Raw genomic sequence first — 14397 nt, forward strand, 5'->3', positions numbered from 1 at the left:
ATTTATTTTCTTAAGGTCAAAATGAAATTCTCGTTTTTGTGTAAATAAACCTACATTTCTTAAGAAACCACTCAACAACGTAAAATATAATACATTTATTTTTTTTATTTATTATAGATAAAAATAAAATAATGAGCTAAAAAATCATAAAGGGAAACAATATGAAAAACAAATATAAAAAATGGAGAATCATTTAAAGAAGAAAAAAAACAAAAATAAGAATAAAAATTGGAAAAGAAATTGAAAAAAGAATAAAAAGTAGATAGATGAATAATAAAAATAAAAAATAAGGGGAAAAAACAAAACAAGACAAGAGAAAAATAAAGGTATGAGCTTTTAGAAAACTCCTACCCACCGAGGCAACTTGGATGCTAAGAGTGATTTATATATCTCTGTAGATCCAAATGCTAGTAGATATTGTCCTCTTTCGATTTTTTCCTTTCGGGCTTCCCCTCAAGGGGCTTTAAAACGTGTCGGCTAAGGGCAGGTTTCCACACCCTTATAAATGGTGATTTGTTCTCCTCCCAACCAATGTGAGACATCACCCCCCTTCAGGGGGACCCAGCGTCCTCGCTGGCACTCTTTCCTTCCTCCAATCGATGTGGGACCGCCCCCAAATCCACCCCTTTTGGGGCCCAGTGTCCGGTGTCGAGCTCTGATACCATTTGTAACAACTCAAGCCCACCACTAGCCAATATTGTCCTCTTTGAGCTTTTCCATTTCAAGCTTCCCCTCAAAGTTTTAAAACACGTCTGCTAGGGGAAGGTTTCCACGCTCTTATAAATGATGTTTGTTTTTTCCCCAACCAATGTGGGATATCAGAGTATCATTGATGTCTTTTTTTGTACTTCAAACGAGTGTTATTGTGACATTAAAAAAAAAAATCGTTTTAGTCTCTTACTATAGGTTTTATAAGCCCACGTCAGTTCCCTTAAAAAACCCACAAGTCAAACGCCCGTTATAATCAAGGTCAAGTTGCTATAAAGACACTGAGACTCACCTTGGACGGTTATAAATGGTATCATAACCAAATATCGAACTGTGTGTCATAAAAAATGTTAGGCTTTCAAAGAAAATAGATTGTGAGATCCCACATCGGTTCGAGAAGAAACCTGATAGTTATATGTAACGTACCAAAACAGACCATATATGCTAGGGTTAGTGGAGCACAAACGAATGCTTCTCTCCATAGACTTTCTTACTTGAACGATGACCCAAAATCCTGGTTCCACCAATCCACTTCATGGCTGGTTTGACAATCTCTTCCCATGGCTGCTTTCGTTGACTCGATCGCCGTTCGTCCTTTTGCTTCAACTCTCTCTCTCAATCTCTCCCATTTGCGTTCCAAACCGTTCTTTTGTTGAAGGAATCATGTCTTGTTCTTCAATCACTCTGTTCTGCGCTGTAATTTCGATTCTAATCTCCATTTCCCTCTCAGTCTCCGCTACAGAGTTCATCTTCAACACGAATTTCACTTCCACTAATATTCTGCTCTTCGGCAACGCCACCGTTGATTCATCCGTTCTTATTCTCACAAGGGATTCAACTTTCACCATCGGCCGTGCTCTATACCCTTCCAAAATCCCGATCCGTTTCTCCGATTCTTCTTTTTCCTTTGCAACTTCCTTCATCTTCTCCGTCACTCCACAGCCAAATCATCTCCCCGGCCATGGATTCGCCTTTCTCTTCACACCTTCTACTGGAATCAATGGCACGAGCTCGGCTCAGAATTTGGGGCTTTTCAATTTCACCACTAATGGTAACCCTAATAACCATGTCTTCGCTATTGAGTTCGATTCCTTCCAAAATCAAGAGTTCAACGACTCGAATGATAACCATGTGGGTGTAGATTTGAATTCTCTTGAGTCTACTGCCTCATCTACAGCAGGGTTTTGGAATGAACATGGAGAATTCAAGGAGTTGAGGATCAACAATGGAGAAATTTATCAGGTTTGGATTGAATGCTTAAACTCTTTGGTTAATATTACAATGGCTGAATTGGGAATGAGAAAGCCTAGAAAACCATTGATATCTCTGTCTGTGAATTTCTCTGAATTGCTTTTGGATGAGATGTTTGTAGGATTTACAGCCTCCACAGGGCAATTAGTTCAAAGCCATAAGATATTATCATGGAGTTTTAGTACCTCTAATTTGTCAATTGGTGATGCTTTAGTAAGAACGAATTTGCCATCATTTGCTCCTCATAATGACTCTATTTTTAACTCAATAGCTTTCATTGTGGGGATAATTGTGGGTGGTTCTGGGCTTGTGATCATCTGTTGTATTGTGGTCTATGTTCTTGTAATTATCAAAAGAAGGGGAACAAAGAAACCAATGGATGATGATATTGAAGATTGGGAGTTGGAATATTGGCCTCATCGGTTTGCTTATGATGATGTTTATGCAGCAACTGATGGGTTCTCAGAGGCCAATGTTGTTGGCTTTGGGCGTAATGGAATGGTCTATAAAGGGGAATTAGGGAGATCAAAGGTTGCTGTGAAGAAAATCTCTGTTGAATCTGAGTGTGGAATGAGGGAGTTTATGGCCGAGATTTCGAGTCTCAGACGATTAAAACATAGAAATTTAGTGAAACTTATAGGATGGTGCAAGAAAGAGAAGGGAAGCTTGATCTTAATGTATGAATTCATGGAAAATGGAAGTTTAGACAAGAAGTTGTTCGAGTGTGATGAGAATACGACGCTGAGTTGGGAGAAAAGGATGAAGGTTTTGAGCGATGTAGCGACGGGGCTGCTATATCTGCATCAAGGTTGGGATTACAAGGTTATACATAGTGACATTAAAGCAAACAACGTGCTACTCGACAGGGACATGAACGCAAGGTTAGGAGACTTCGGGTTGGCTCGAATGCAACCCAACAAGAGAACGGTAGACAAAAAGCGAGTGGTGGGAACTGTTGGGTACTTGGCGCCGGAGGTAGTTCGAACAGGGCGAGTATCGATGCAAGGCGACGTTTTCGGGTTCGGGGTGTTGGTTTTGGAGGTGGTTTGTGGGCGGAGAGCGATGGAAGAAGGGAAGCCATTGTTGGTAGATTGGATGAGAGGAGTAATGGAGAGGAATGAGATTGTAGTGGCTGTTGATGAGAGATTGAAAGTTGAAGAGGTTGGAGAAGAGATTGATGAAATGGAGAGAATGGTTTGTTTGGGATTATTATGTGCACATCCTGAGGCTGGTGCAAGGCCAACAATGCAACAAGTTATGAACATTTTGGGTGAGATAAACAAAGATAACTCAAATCATCGAACGTTTGAACAAATCAAAACATCTTCTTCTTCAACATCCTTTGTTGAATCAGACGTTTTAAAGAGTGGTCGCTAGCTGAACTTTGATTGTTTTAATACAGGGACGACGGATTCGGTGTTAGATTTCATTATGTAAATTCAGTGTCTATACTATGTTTAGATGATGTGATTATAGTTACTCGTTTATTTTGATTCATTTTTGTAAAAGAAGTACTTGGTGTGAAAGATTTAAATTAGAGGATCGATATGGAGGAACCTCTTCTGTGAGAATTGGAGTTAACCTTACTAGTATCTAGCCTTTGACATGTTGTATATTCCAACCCATTTGCACGTGGTTTTCGAACTCTGACATACTATAGGTTGGTCTCCTCTCGATTGCTTCCTCCTTTCCCCGACAACATTTAGCTCGGATATGTCAAGTTGGGGACTAGGGAACACTGATGTTTCTTTTACCTATCTTTTCAAGACGATTGTCTCGGAGGTAGGGCCAATGGACCCGTGGTTTTTCGACTGGACCCCTGAGCATGATGGGATACCGATAGCAGGTATGTCTTACTCTTCGTTTGCCTCATCTTCATCTCAAACTTTATACTAACTTAAGCTTCGAAGTGGACATGGTCAAGCACCATACCCCAACTCAGTCGGAGTCGAGCTCGAGCATCACATCAGCATCTCGGCAAGGTATGAAATTCGCACCAACACATGATATTGCACATACAAATTCTCTACACTCGCCCAAAGTTGGAGGCTCCTTTGCCATCCTTCCTGCTTCAATTGGATATAATCTTTCATTTGCTTGGAAAAACATTACTTAGAGCATAAAGCTTTTGAGATGATGCATAATGTTCGAATTTAAGATGATCCTTGGATGCCGAGAGAGGGGAATAGCATGCACGTTCAAGTTGATCTACGACATCATACTGTTCCTTGCCCCCTACACGAAGCGATATTTGAGATGAAGATAACGTGAGGCTGCCTTCAAAGGTCAACTTTACAACTAGAAGTACTTCAATGATATATCCCGATTCCCGACACACATAAACCTTAATGAAAGTGTACATTGTCTAAGGAGCTTTGGAGGCATGTCGTCTCTTCTAATGTTTCTTTTAATGTTTCCTTTGAATACAAGATATGAATGATTGGACAACGTTAGACCAGTGGTGACAAAGAGTACAATCCAATACGCATAGAAAAGATTTTTCATATAATTCTTGAGAAGTTATTGATCCTATGTAATCGACAAGTGCTTTCTGAGAAATTAACCCTATGCAAGCTCGGGAAAAATCCTTTCATGATTCCTAATAGAAACTCGTAGGATTTATAAATATCAGCACTCTTCTAGTAATATGTCTCGATGATCTGACATTGAGATATTTTGAATCTACATGGAAAGCTACTTTAGCACATAAAGGGATCGAGCAAGTTGAGCTTTATGAATGACCTCGACAATCGAGCTAAAAAGTCTTCTTTTTCCAATTGATTTATGTTTACTTGTAGATATTTTCAAGATAATTCCTACTTTTAAAAAAAAAAAAATAATAATTTATTAAGATGCCTCATTTAAATAATTAAACCATAGTTAGCCCCTAACTCAACTAGGGTTGGTAGGAGGGTTGCAAGTATGAACCATAAAAATTTGATTAATTAAAAAAAAAGCTAATTATGATTAGGCCCTTTTGAGAATCTCGAGGTAAAACAGCGGAAAGCACAAATATTTTATATACATTTCATTAAATATTTTCTTTTATTATAAAAAAATGGATAAGATTTTTCATTTTCTTTTTTAAATAGGTTCGGGTCTTATCATTATCTCTATTATAATTATATTATAAGGTATATAAACTTTATTTAAAAATAATTATTTAACATTAATTTTTAGGATTAATGAAGATTTTTTATATTTAATTTCTTATGATATTATTCCTAATAAAAAAACATTATTATTATTATTATTATTATTCTTATATGAATTATTCAATCACTCCATGGGTGTTCTTTTCCAATGGGCTTTCCACCGGTTTTGAACTAATTTTTATTATTTTAAAACATGATTGCAAAAAATTATTAATATATATATATATATATATATATTTATTTATTTATTAAGGTTATATGATTATTTTTATTTTCGGTCCGAAAAATCCGTATCAATTTTTAAAAATGAATGAAACATGTTTCCTTAAATATAAATTAATTCCTACAAATTTCAATTTATTGAATAATATGTTGGGGTACATTTGTCTTGTAGCGGTTCCCCAATCAGGCCGAAGATTCGATGAAGACCAACGAATATGTGCCACGTCAGCTTACTGATAAATAAATAAATAAGATGGAAAATATTTTTGTATTAAAAAAGCAAATTATGTTGCTAATAGTTCGAAAAATAATAGTATGGTCTTGGAATTGACAACTTTGACCCTCAACTTTAACACAATTCGATCAAAATAAATTCTAAATTAAATTTAAATAATATGGATCAAAAAATATATATCTCTTTTAAATAAAATCAATATATATGAATAAAAAAGAATGACAATTTTTTAATATTTACCACTAAAAGATTGACACGTGTACTATCTTTCTTTCTTTTTTTTTTTTTTGTAAACATTAATCTTCTATCTCATAAATAATAGGAAATTATGGTTCTTACTTTTCCACACACATTAACGTTTGTGGATAAGTCCACGTGTCGCCTATACTGCCAGCTGTCGCAAACAAGTGCTGGAAATTACTGAGTGTCGCCACGTTTCACTTGTGATTCAGACAACTCTTTTCCTAGCAGTTTCTAGTTCCCAATTATTTTTATGGAATTTATTAAAACGAGATAAGTTTTGGTTTTGGATAGGAAAACGACAAAAAAAAAATGGAACAAAACAAAAAAAGTGCCGGTGTTGTTGGATGAGCGTCCCACGTAAGCTAGTTTAGAGAACGATAGTGGATTTATAATAAAGGAATATTCTCTCAATTGGTATGAGGCTTTTTGGATACCATTTGTAACTATAATCGTCTATCGAAGAGATTTCAATACGGATGGAATCATATTTCACGAGGACGACGATGGGAAGGCTTTTCTGTGCCTGCCCTACCTACCCTGCGGACATCTAACATAGTGAAGAGTGTCTATCCTACCCTGTGGACATCTAACATAGTGAAGAGTGAAGAACGGGGACGAGGACGGGAAGGCTTGAAGAGTGTCTATCCTACCCTGTGGACATCTAACATAGTGAAGAGTGAAGAACGGGGACGAGGACGGGAAGGCTTGAAGAGTGTCTATCCTACCCTGTGGACATCTAACATAGTGAAGAGTGAAGAACGGGGACGAGGACGGGAAGGCTTTCTATCCTACCCTGTGGACATCTAACATAGTGAAGAGTGAAGAACGGGGACGAGGACGGGAAGGCTTGAAGAGTGTCTATCCTACCCTGTGGACATCTAACATAGTGAAGAGTGAAGAGAGGACGGGAAGGCTTGAAGAGTGTCTATCCTACCCTGTGGACATCTAACATAGTGAAGAGTGAAGAACGGGGACGAGGACGGGAAGGCTTGAAGAGTGTCTATCCTACCCTGTGGACATCTAACATAGTGAAGAGTGAAGAACGGGGACGAGGACGGGAAGGCTTCTCAGTGCCTAGCCTACTCTACCGGATAGACATCTAACAAAATGAAGAGGGAAGATAGCATTACCTCAAATTAAAACACGTTCAATTTTAGAGTTTCTAAGATTAAGCCATTTTGTCTGCGTAACCGTTGGCAAATTCAATCTACAAATTTCCCTTAAAAAAAAAAAAGAATATTCAAGAATTATCGGAACTATTTTGTAATAATATTGGAGAAGAAGGATTAGTTGAGCTGACGTGGAATTAGCTGTCTAATCCACAATGAAGTGGACCCAGCATTTTCTTTCACGCGGCGGCTCGTTCATCCAGCTATGACGGTGGATCCCACCCCAATTTCCTCCTATAAATACCCTGCAATTTTCCTCCCGGACTTTTCATTCCGATTTCAGAACACTTAAATCTAGCTTCTTCGTCCGCCTCTGCCTGGAGCGATGGTGAGAATTCCAGTAACTGTGCGAACTTCCGGTGAGAATGTCGACTTCACGTGCGCAACTGCGAGTTTTTCCGACGTCTTTTTTAGGTATTTGGAGGATGGAGAGACGTCGTCGGGAAATTCCTACAACTCCGGGCACGGGAATGGTCACTCCGACGACGAGGAGGATGAAAAGTCCTTCGACGTGAAAGAGAGTAGGGAGTTTTGGAAGTCGCAGGATGAAATTCTCAAGGTACTCATCGATTTGGATCTTATGTAATTTCATCATAAACAGAGGAAGTTGATGGCGGTGAGTGATTTCTGTAAATTGATAGTTGATTTTGATTTTTCAGGCGACGTTACGACGGACGAGTTCGATTGAATCAAGAATCCGCCGCGAGACGGTGGAGATTGTTAGGGGAACGAATATAGAATCGACGATATGCGAGTGCGGTACTTCCGCAGCGGGAGGCTGCCGGAACTGCTGGCAGAGAGAGATCTGCAATCGGCTACGAATCGCCGGTTTCAATTGTGCGATGTGCAAATCGAAATGGAGAAGCACATCGGACGTTCCGTCAGGTAAACACATCGACAATTGATCTGATTAATCAACCAAAAACGAAATCGTTTACGAAGAAACCCTAATTTTCCAGGCGAACATTCGTATTTAGAAGTATTGGAGAATTCGAGTTCAAGAAGAGGGGAAATTCGTGTGGTGATCGAACTCAATTTTAGGTCAGAGTTCGAGATGGCGAGAGCGAGCGAAGAATACAACAAATTAATCAGACGATTACCGGAAGTGTTTGTGGGGAAATCGGAGAGATTATGGTCTCTGATTAAGATCCTGTGCGCGGCGGCGAAGAGGTGCACAACAGAGAAGAAGATGCATTTGGCGCCATGGAGGAAGCAGAAATACGTGCAATTGAAGTGGCAGGGACGGGGGGAGAGGGCGGCAGTGGCGGTGGCTCCGCCTCTGCCGGTGAATTTATCCGACCGGCCGGTGAAATCGAAGGCGTCGATGTTAACATTTGATCTGCGGGAGAATTTGCCTGGCCTGCATTGTAAAGCAGTTGAAGTTGTTTGAAGCAATTTTGTTATTGGGTTTTGTTAAATGCTGTACATAAAAATATTTTATTTCTTTTAAATATTCATTTTCATCTTCATATTTTTTTAATCTAATTATTTAACTATTTCTTTTCTTCAACTTCATCTTACAAAAAATGAATTGAAAATCAAAATATACCAATTTTAATTATTTTTATTAAATATTAATGCTGTATAAATTTTGGTTTGATTGGGCTGGGCTTATATATTGTTTGGACTTGTTCTAAATACGCCCTCTCTCCCTCCACTCCGTTAGATCGTCACTAACGGACCTAACTCCTACCATTTCTAATAGTTATATACAGTAAGCTGCCCTCTCTCCCTCCACTCATCTCTAACGGAGTTTACTCCTACCATTTCTAATAGTTATATACAGTAAGCGTTGTTATTGTCTTTTGCTTACATTCTCATATAACACCGATTTCAATTTCTCAAATCTTGCTTTCAAAATTCTCTTTCGAAATCTCTTTGCTCCGTTAACTTGGGCTAGAGACTCGAGTATACGTTTCTTAGGGACATTAGAACGAATAGGCTTAACTCACTTGTTGCTGGAAAGTGTGCAGCATAATTACAAGTCCACTGCCATCAAAAGTGCAAGTCAAAATTAACGTTAGTTGTCATTTTTTCTTTTCATATTTAAAAATATATAATAACAAAATAAAAAAAATACAAATATATATATATATATATATATATATTCACCCTACATATTATATTAATAACTAAAAACCTTATAAAATTTAAATATTAATATTTACAATCACAACACGTTACTAACATAAGTTACCTTCGACTTTTGAGATATTTAACATAAGTTATCCTCGTTTTTTTAAATAGAGGATAGATTGGGTTGGAACCCGACAAAAGAAAAAAAAATCAACCACAAATCAAATAAATTTTTTGGTTTTTTTTTTATTTTTAAATTCAACCTAAATGGGTTAGATATTTTGAATTGATCGGGTTATTGGATCATATGAATATCCTTAACATTACTTAAGTCTAACGATCGGACTTCTTGACCTTCAATCATTAATGTAACATTGAAATCAACAATTATAGAACCCACAAAAATTATAGACATGTAAACACAAGACAATGTTTGCGGATATTAATTGTGTTCATACCAACCATTCTCAAACTTTGTTGTTTTCAAAAATGTCTCAATCTATTTTCATATTTAAATTTCAAATATAACATTTAATTTTTATTCTTTTAATCTCGAATTTTATAAAAAAAATTCATAAAGCGACTCTACATTTGATTCATCACGACCCCATCAAAGAGAATCTATGTTTACACAACAAACGAGAGAATAGTATGGAAAGTAATTGGCCGTTGATACGATGACCCGACAGGAATTATATGCCGTGCCATTCCTTTTTAGTATAGAAAGTAATTGGCCGTTGATACGATGACCCGACAGGAATTATATGCCGTGTCATTCCTTCTAAGTATGGAAAGTAATTGGCCATTAATATGATGACCAGACAGTAATTATATTCAGTGGCCATTCCTTCTTAGTATGGAAAGTAATTGGTCGTTGATACGATGATCCGCCAGGAATTATATTCAGTGGTCATTCCTTCTTAGTATGGAAAGCAATGGGCCGTTGATACCATTATCCGACAAGAATTATATTATGTGGCCATTCCTTCTAATGTTTTCTTTTACTATTATTATTATTATTTAAGTGGTTGATATTTTAAAATATTAAAATATGAACTCTTAAAAATTTATAAAATATTATTATTATTTTTGTAAATAGTTATATAAATAATTATCTCTTAAAAAAATTAAAAGAATTTTTATTATAGTTGAAAATAAAATTTAAAAAAATGAAAAGAGTTGAATAAAATATCTACCTAACTTTATATTTAATAATAAAAATAAATAAATAAATAAAACTTTTAAATCAATATATCTACCTAATATAATTTTCCTTTTTCAGAAAAGATGTTCTTTTCTATTTATGGGTCTTAAATTTTTCAAAAAGATGTTCGAAAAGATTGAACAAACTAAAAAATTAGGTCATTTTTTAACAATTTCATTTTCCAATTTTTTTTTTTAAATTTTAGAAAAATATTTATAATTTTTTTAAAATAAAAAAATCAAATATTTTGTTAAATATTATTTTTAAAATTTTCTCCGAACGCGAATTTCTTTTATAAATTCGTTTAAATCAAATAAACACGCCACACTCATTTTCAGTGCTTTTTTACGAGTGCTTTTAAATCAAATAAACACACAACACTCATTTTTTTTAGTCCAACACTTTCGCCCATTTTAAGAATATTACGAGTTTTCGTATCTTTTTCATTTTTTTTGGAGTATGGATTGAAATATGAATCAGATTTTCGAATTCCAATTTGTTAATCTATTAATATCAATAACGAAAAAAAAAAAAAGAATTACCGAGATTTGAATTCAAACCTCCCGAACCCACTAATAAATTTTTAAAAAATTGTATCGTAAATAATTCGAGTTAGAAAAGCAATTTTATTCTAAAAAAGAAGTCGAAACTCCATCTTTGAAAAATGTAAGGACTAGAAAAAAGGAAAAAGACAATTGATATTAGCCGCAATTGAAACAGTGAAAGAAGTAGGGTTTTGATTTGTCACTTTTTCTAAAGATTTTTTTTTCTCCGATGATATTCTTCAATATTGATCTTCTTAACGACCTTACGTAACTTAACGTTCATACCAATATTTTTGTACGATACTAAAATTTTAATGGCTAAAATAAGTCTTAAAAGTCAAGACGAAAACAACTTCTAAAAGTTTAAAAAGAAAAATGGTTGATTTTTAAAATTTTATAAACAAAAACCGACCTTTTCGAGGTTAAAAAGAACGAGGAAAATACGTATAAGAGACCGTTAAATAGTTAATAATAATGAAGATTAAGTTTATATTTTACAAATTAAAATTTATTAATTTATTAATTTATAATTTTCATGTTAACTTTTTTTATTTCTAATTTATTTAGGAAAATAATAACATAAAATTGGTATAAATTAAAATAAGTAGGGCCCATCAAGAATTACAACGTTCAATAGCCTTTACGTGGATTATCTTTTTGTTTTTCTTTCTTTTCAATGTTTACCTAGTGGACCATGGTCAAAAGTATAGTAAAATTACTGCGGGTTAAAATTACGAACCCACCGTAAAATTCCTTCTACGGCGGCGGTTAAAAATATTTCACCTTGTATTTCAGGTCTTGCCAATGCTGACGTAATATTGATGACGTCATCCAAAATTACGTCGTTTCACTACCTAACCAAATCTCTGTACCCACTTTGTATAATGGTATATAAATGCCACCTGAGTTCCAGCCATTTCTGTAACCTTCTTCATCTTCATCTTCTTCTTCATCGTTCTCTTTATCAAATGGATCGCCATTTCCAGTTCTCGACTTCGTCTTCGTCGGCTGCAAAGATCGAACGGCGAATCGTAGAGAAAAACAGAAGAAATCAGATGAAAACCCTCTGTTCTCAGCTCAATTCCCTTCTCCCAAATCAGGATTCCAAGGTCCTTTCTTATCTCCTTCACATAAAACAGAGCAAAACAGAGCAAAAACAGAGAAAAACAGAGCATCCTCTGTTCTTGAATGAATTTTACATGAAATTAACGAACACCCACGAGCCAAAATCTTGATTTGTTGTGTAATTTTATGCAGGAGATTTCATTAGCATTGCCGGATCAAATCGATGAAGCTGTTAAGTACATAAAAGAGCTGGAGAAGAAAGTGAATTTAGCTAAGGAGAAGAAGGAAAAGCTAGAGGGGAAGAACAAGAGCTCCATGAATATCGAGTCTTCGTCGTCGTCTTCGTCCTCATCGGCTTCACCTCAGCTCAAAATCCATCAATCTGGTCGAAGCTTGGAGATTATTTTAAGCAGTGGATTGGATAATCAGTATCTCTTCTCTGAAACCATTAGCATTCTTCAAGAGGAAGGCGTTGAAGTTGTGAATGCCAGCTTCTCTGTTTCTGGGAGCTCTGTTTTTCAAACATTCCATGCACAAGTATTACCAATTCTCAAGAACTGATATCATATTGATTATGGTTAGTTTGATCTTGTTGTTAATGGGTTTTTGTGGTTTGATCACACAGCTCGAGGGCTCGATGATCGAATTCGAGGCAGCGAAGGTGACGGAGAGATTGAAGCGATTGGTTTACGGATCGAACAGCGACATGGAATTGCAGAAGGAGAAGCAATGGTGGGATGAATTCCCTTCTGATGATTTGGATTATTAATTCCGACAAAAACAGCTCAAGTTCATAAGCATACATTTAAAGACAACAAACTGAAAAGAAAAAGGAGAATAAAGGAGTCTTCAGAGTGTGTTGGTTCCAAATGTGTTGGAGTAAGGAACTAAGTCAATAATACTCCTACTATTTAAACTTACTTTTATGCTTAATGTAAATAGAAAATAAATGAGACGTGAAGATTTGAAATTTCTGCTCTCAAGTTTAATATAGAATACAAGGGTCGATGTTTTTATATTCTTATCTATAAACATAGTACTTGTAAATTGTAGAAACATACTATATTATAAATGTTTAGGGACCTATTTCAAATGAGTATTGAGTTTAATTGGAACTAGAGAATGGAGTGGGAAGAGATTTCTCCCTTGTAGACACGTGAAAACTTCACCGTAGTAGACACGTTTTAACAAGGATATGAAAACGTCTCCGTAGTAGACACGTTCTACCATATAAGGGTGTGAAAGCCGCCTCCCGCAATAGTAGACACGTTCAACCATATAAGGGTGTGAAAGCCGCCTCCCGCAATAGTAGACACATTCTACCATATAAGGGTGTGAAAGCCGCCTCCCGCAATAGTAGACACATTCTACCAAATAAGGGTGTGAAAGCCGCCTTCCGCAATAGTAGACACATTCTACCAAATAAGGGTGTGAAAGCCGCCTTCCACAATAGTAGACACATTCTACCATATAAGAGTGTGAAAACCTCCCGCAATAGATATGTTCTACCATATAAGAGTGTGAAAGCCTCCCGTAGTAGACACGTTCTACCAAGGATGTGAAAGCCAAACCTCCTGCAATAGATATGTTCTACCATATAAGTGTGTGAAAGTCTCTCCCTAGTAGAGTTGTGTGTGAAAGTCTCTCCCTAGTAGAGTTGTGTGTGAAAGTCTCTCCCTAGTAGAGTTGTGTGTGAAAGTCTCTCCCTAGTAGAGTTGTGTTGTGAAAGTCTCTCCCTAGTAGAGTTGTGTTGTGAAAGTCTCTCCCTAGTAGAGTTGTGTTGTGAAAGTCTCTCCCTAGTAGAGTTGTGTTGTGAAAGTCTCTCCCTAGTAGAGTTGTGTTGTGAAAGTCTCTCCCTAGTAGAGTTGTGTGTGAAAGTCTCTCCCTAGTAGAGTTGTGTGTGAAAGTCTCTCCCTAGTAGAGTTGTGTTGAAAGTCTCTCCCTAGTAGAGTTGTGTTGTGAAAGTCTCTCCCTAGTAGAGTTGTGTGTAGTAGAGTTGTGTGTGAAAGTCTCTCCCTAGTAGAGTTGTGTGTAGTAGAGTTGTGTGTGAAAGTCTCTCCCTAGTAGAGTTGTGTGTGAAAGTCTCTCCCTAGTAGAGTTGTGTGTGAAAGTCTCTCCCTAGTAGAGTTGTGTGTGAAAGTCTCTCCCTAGTAGAGTTGTGTGTGAAAGTCTCTCCCTAGTAGAGTTGTGTGTGAAAGTCTCTCCCTAGTAGAGTTGTGTGTGAAAGTCTCTCCCTAGTAGAGTTGTGTCGTGAAAGTCTCTCCCTAGTAGAGTTGTGTCGTGAAAGTCTCTCTCTAGTAGACACGTTACCATATAATTGTGTGAGAGCCTACACATTACCATATAAGGGTGTGAGAGCCTCTCCCTAGTAGACACGTTACATATAAGTGTGTGATAGCATACATGTTACCATATAAAGGGTTTACCATATAAGAGTGTGAAAACCTCTCCTAGATACATTACCTTATAAATGTGTGAAAGCCTACACATTACCATATAAGGGTTTATCACATAAGGGTTTAGG

The 14397-nt window shown here is 36.5% G+C and overlaps 3 protein-coding genes across 4 annotated transcripts; all 3 read left to right on the plus strand.

The window, feature by feature from the left end:
- The first annotated feature begins 1185 nt into the window (after nucleotides 1–1185).
- On the plus strand, nucleotides 1186–4417 carry LOC111437170 (probable L-type lectin-domain containing receptor kinase VII.2). Its single transcript, XM_023075029.1, has 2 exons — nucleotides 1186–3805; nucleotides 3870–4417. The coding sequence occupies exon 1, from the start codon at nucleotides 1210–1212 to the stop codon at nucleotides 3334–3336; it is 2127 nt and encodes a 708-aa protein (XP_022930797.1). The 5' UTR covers nucleotides 1186–1209; the 3' UTR covers nucleotides 3337–3805; nucleotides 3870–4417.
- A 2837-nt stretch (nucleotides 4418–7254) lies between these two features.
- LOC111437023 lies at nucleotides 7255–8454 on the plus strand. The gene is made up of 3 exons (XM_023074847.1): nucleotides 7255–7542; nucleotides 7643–7868; nucleotides 7943–8454. Exons 1-3 carry the CDS (start codon nucleotides 7309–7311, stop codon nucleotides 8371–8373), a joined length of 891 nt encoding a protein of 296 aa, XP_022930615.1. The 5' UTR covers nucleotides 7255–7308; the 3' UTR covers nucleotides 8374–8454.
- Nucleotides 8455–11593: 3139 nt separating this feature from the next.
- Nucleotides 11594–13074, plus strand: LOC111437113 (transcription factor bHLH162-like). 2 transcript variants are annotated; one of them, XR_002709394.1, is made up of 4 exons: nucleotides 11594–11917; nucleotides 12066–12410; nucleotides 12499–12922; nucleotides 13009–13074. XR_002709394.1 is itself a non-coding variant. In XM_023074950.1 (3 exons), exons 1-3 carry the CDS (start codon nucleotides 11630–11632, stop codon nucleotides 12640–12642), a joined length of 777 nt encoding a protein of 258 aa, XP_022930718.1. In that variant the 5' UTR covers nucleotides 11594–11629; the 3' UTR covers nucleotides 12643–13061. The 2 variants fall into 2 exon arrangements, 1 of the variants encoding a protein (XP_022930718.1); XM_023074950.1 differs by having other exon boundaries at nucleotides 12499–13061.
- The last annotated feature ends 1323 nt before the right edge of the window (nucleotides 13075–14397 follow it).

The sequence above is a fragment of the Cucurbita moschata genome, unplaced genomic scaffold (assembly GCF_002738365.1).
Source record: "Cucurbita moschata cultivar Rifu unplaced genomic scaffold, Cmos_1.0 Cmo_Scf00062, whole genome shotgun sequence".
In the NCBI taxonomy this organism is placed as follows: domain Eukaryota; kingdom Viridiplantae; phylum Streptophyta; class Magnoliopsida; order Cucurbitales; family Cucurbitaceae; genus Cucurbita; species Cucurbita moschata.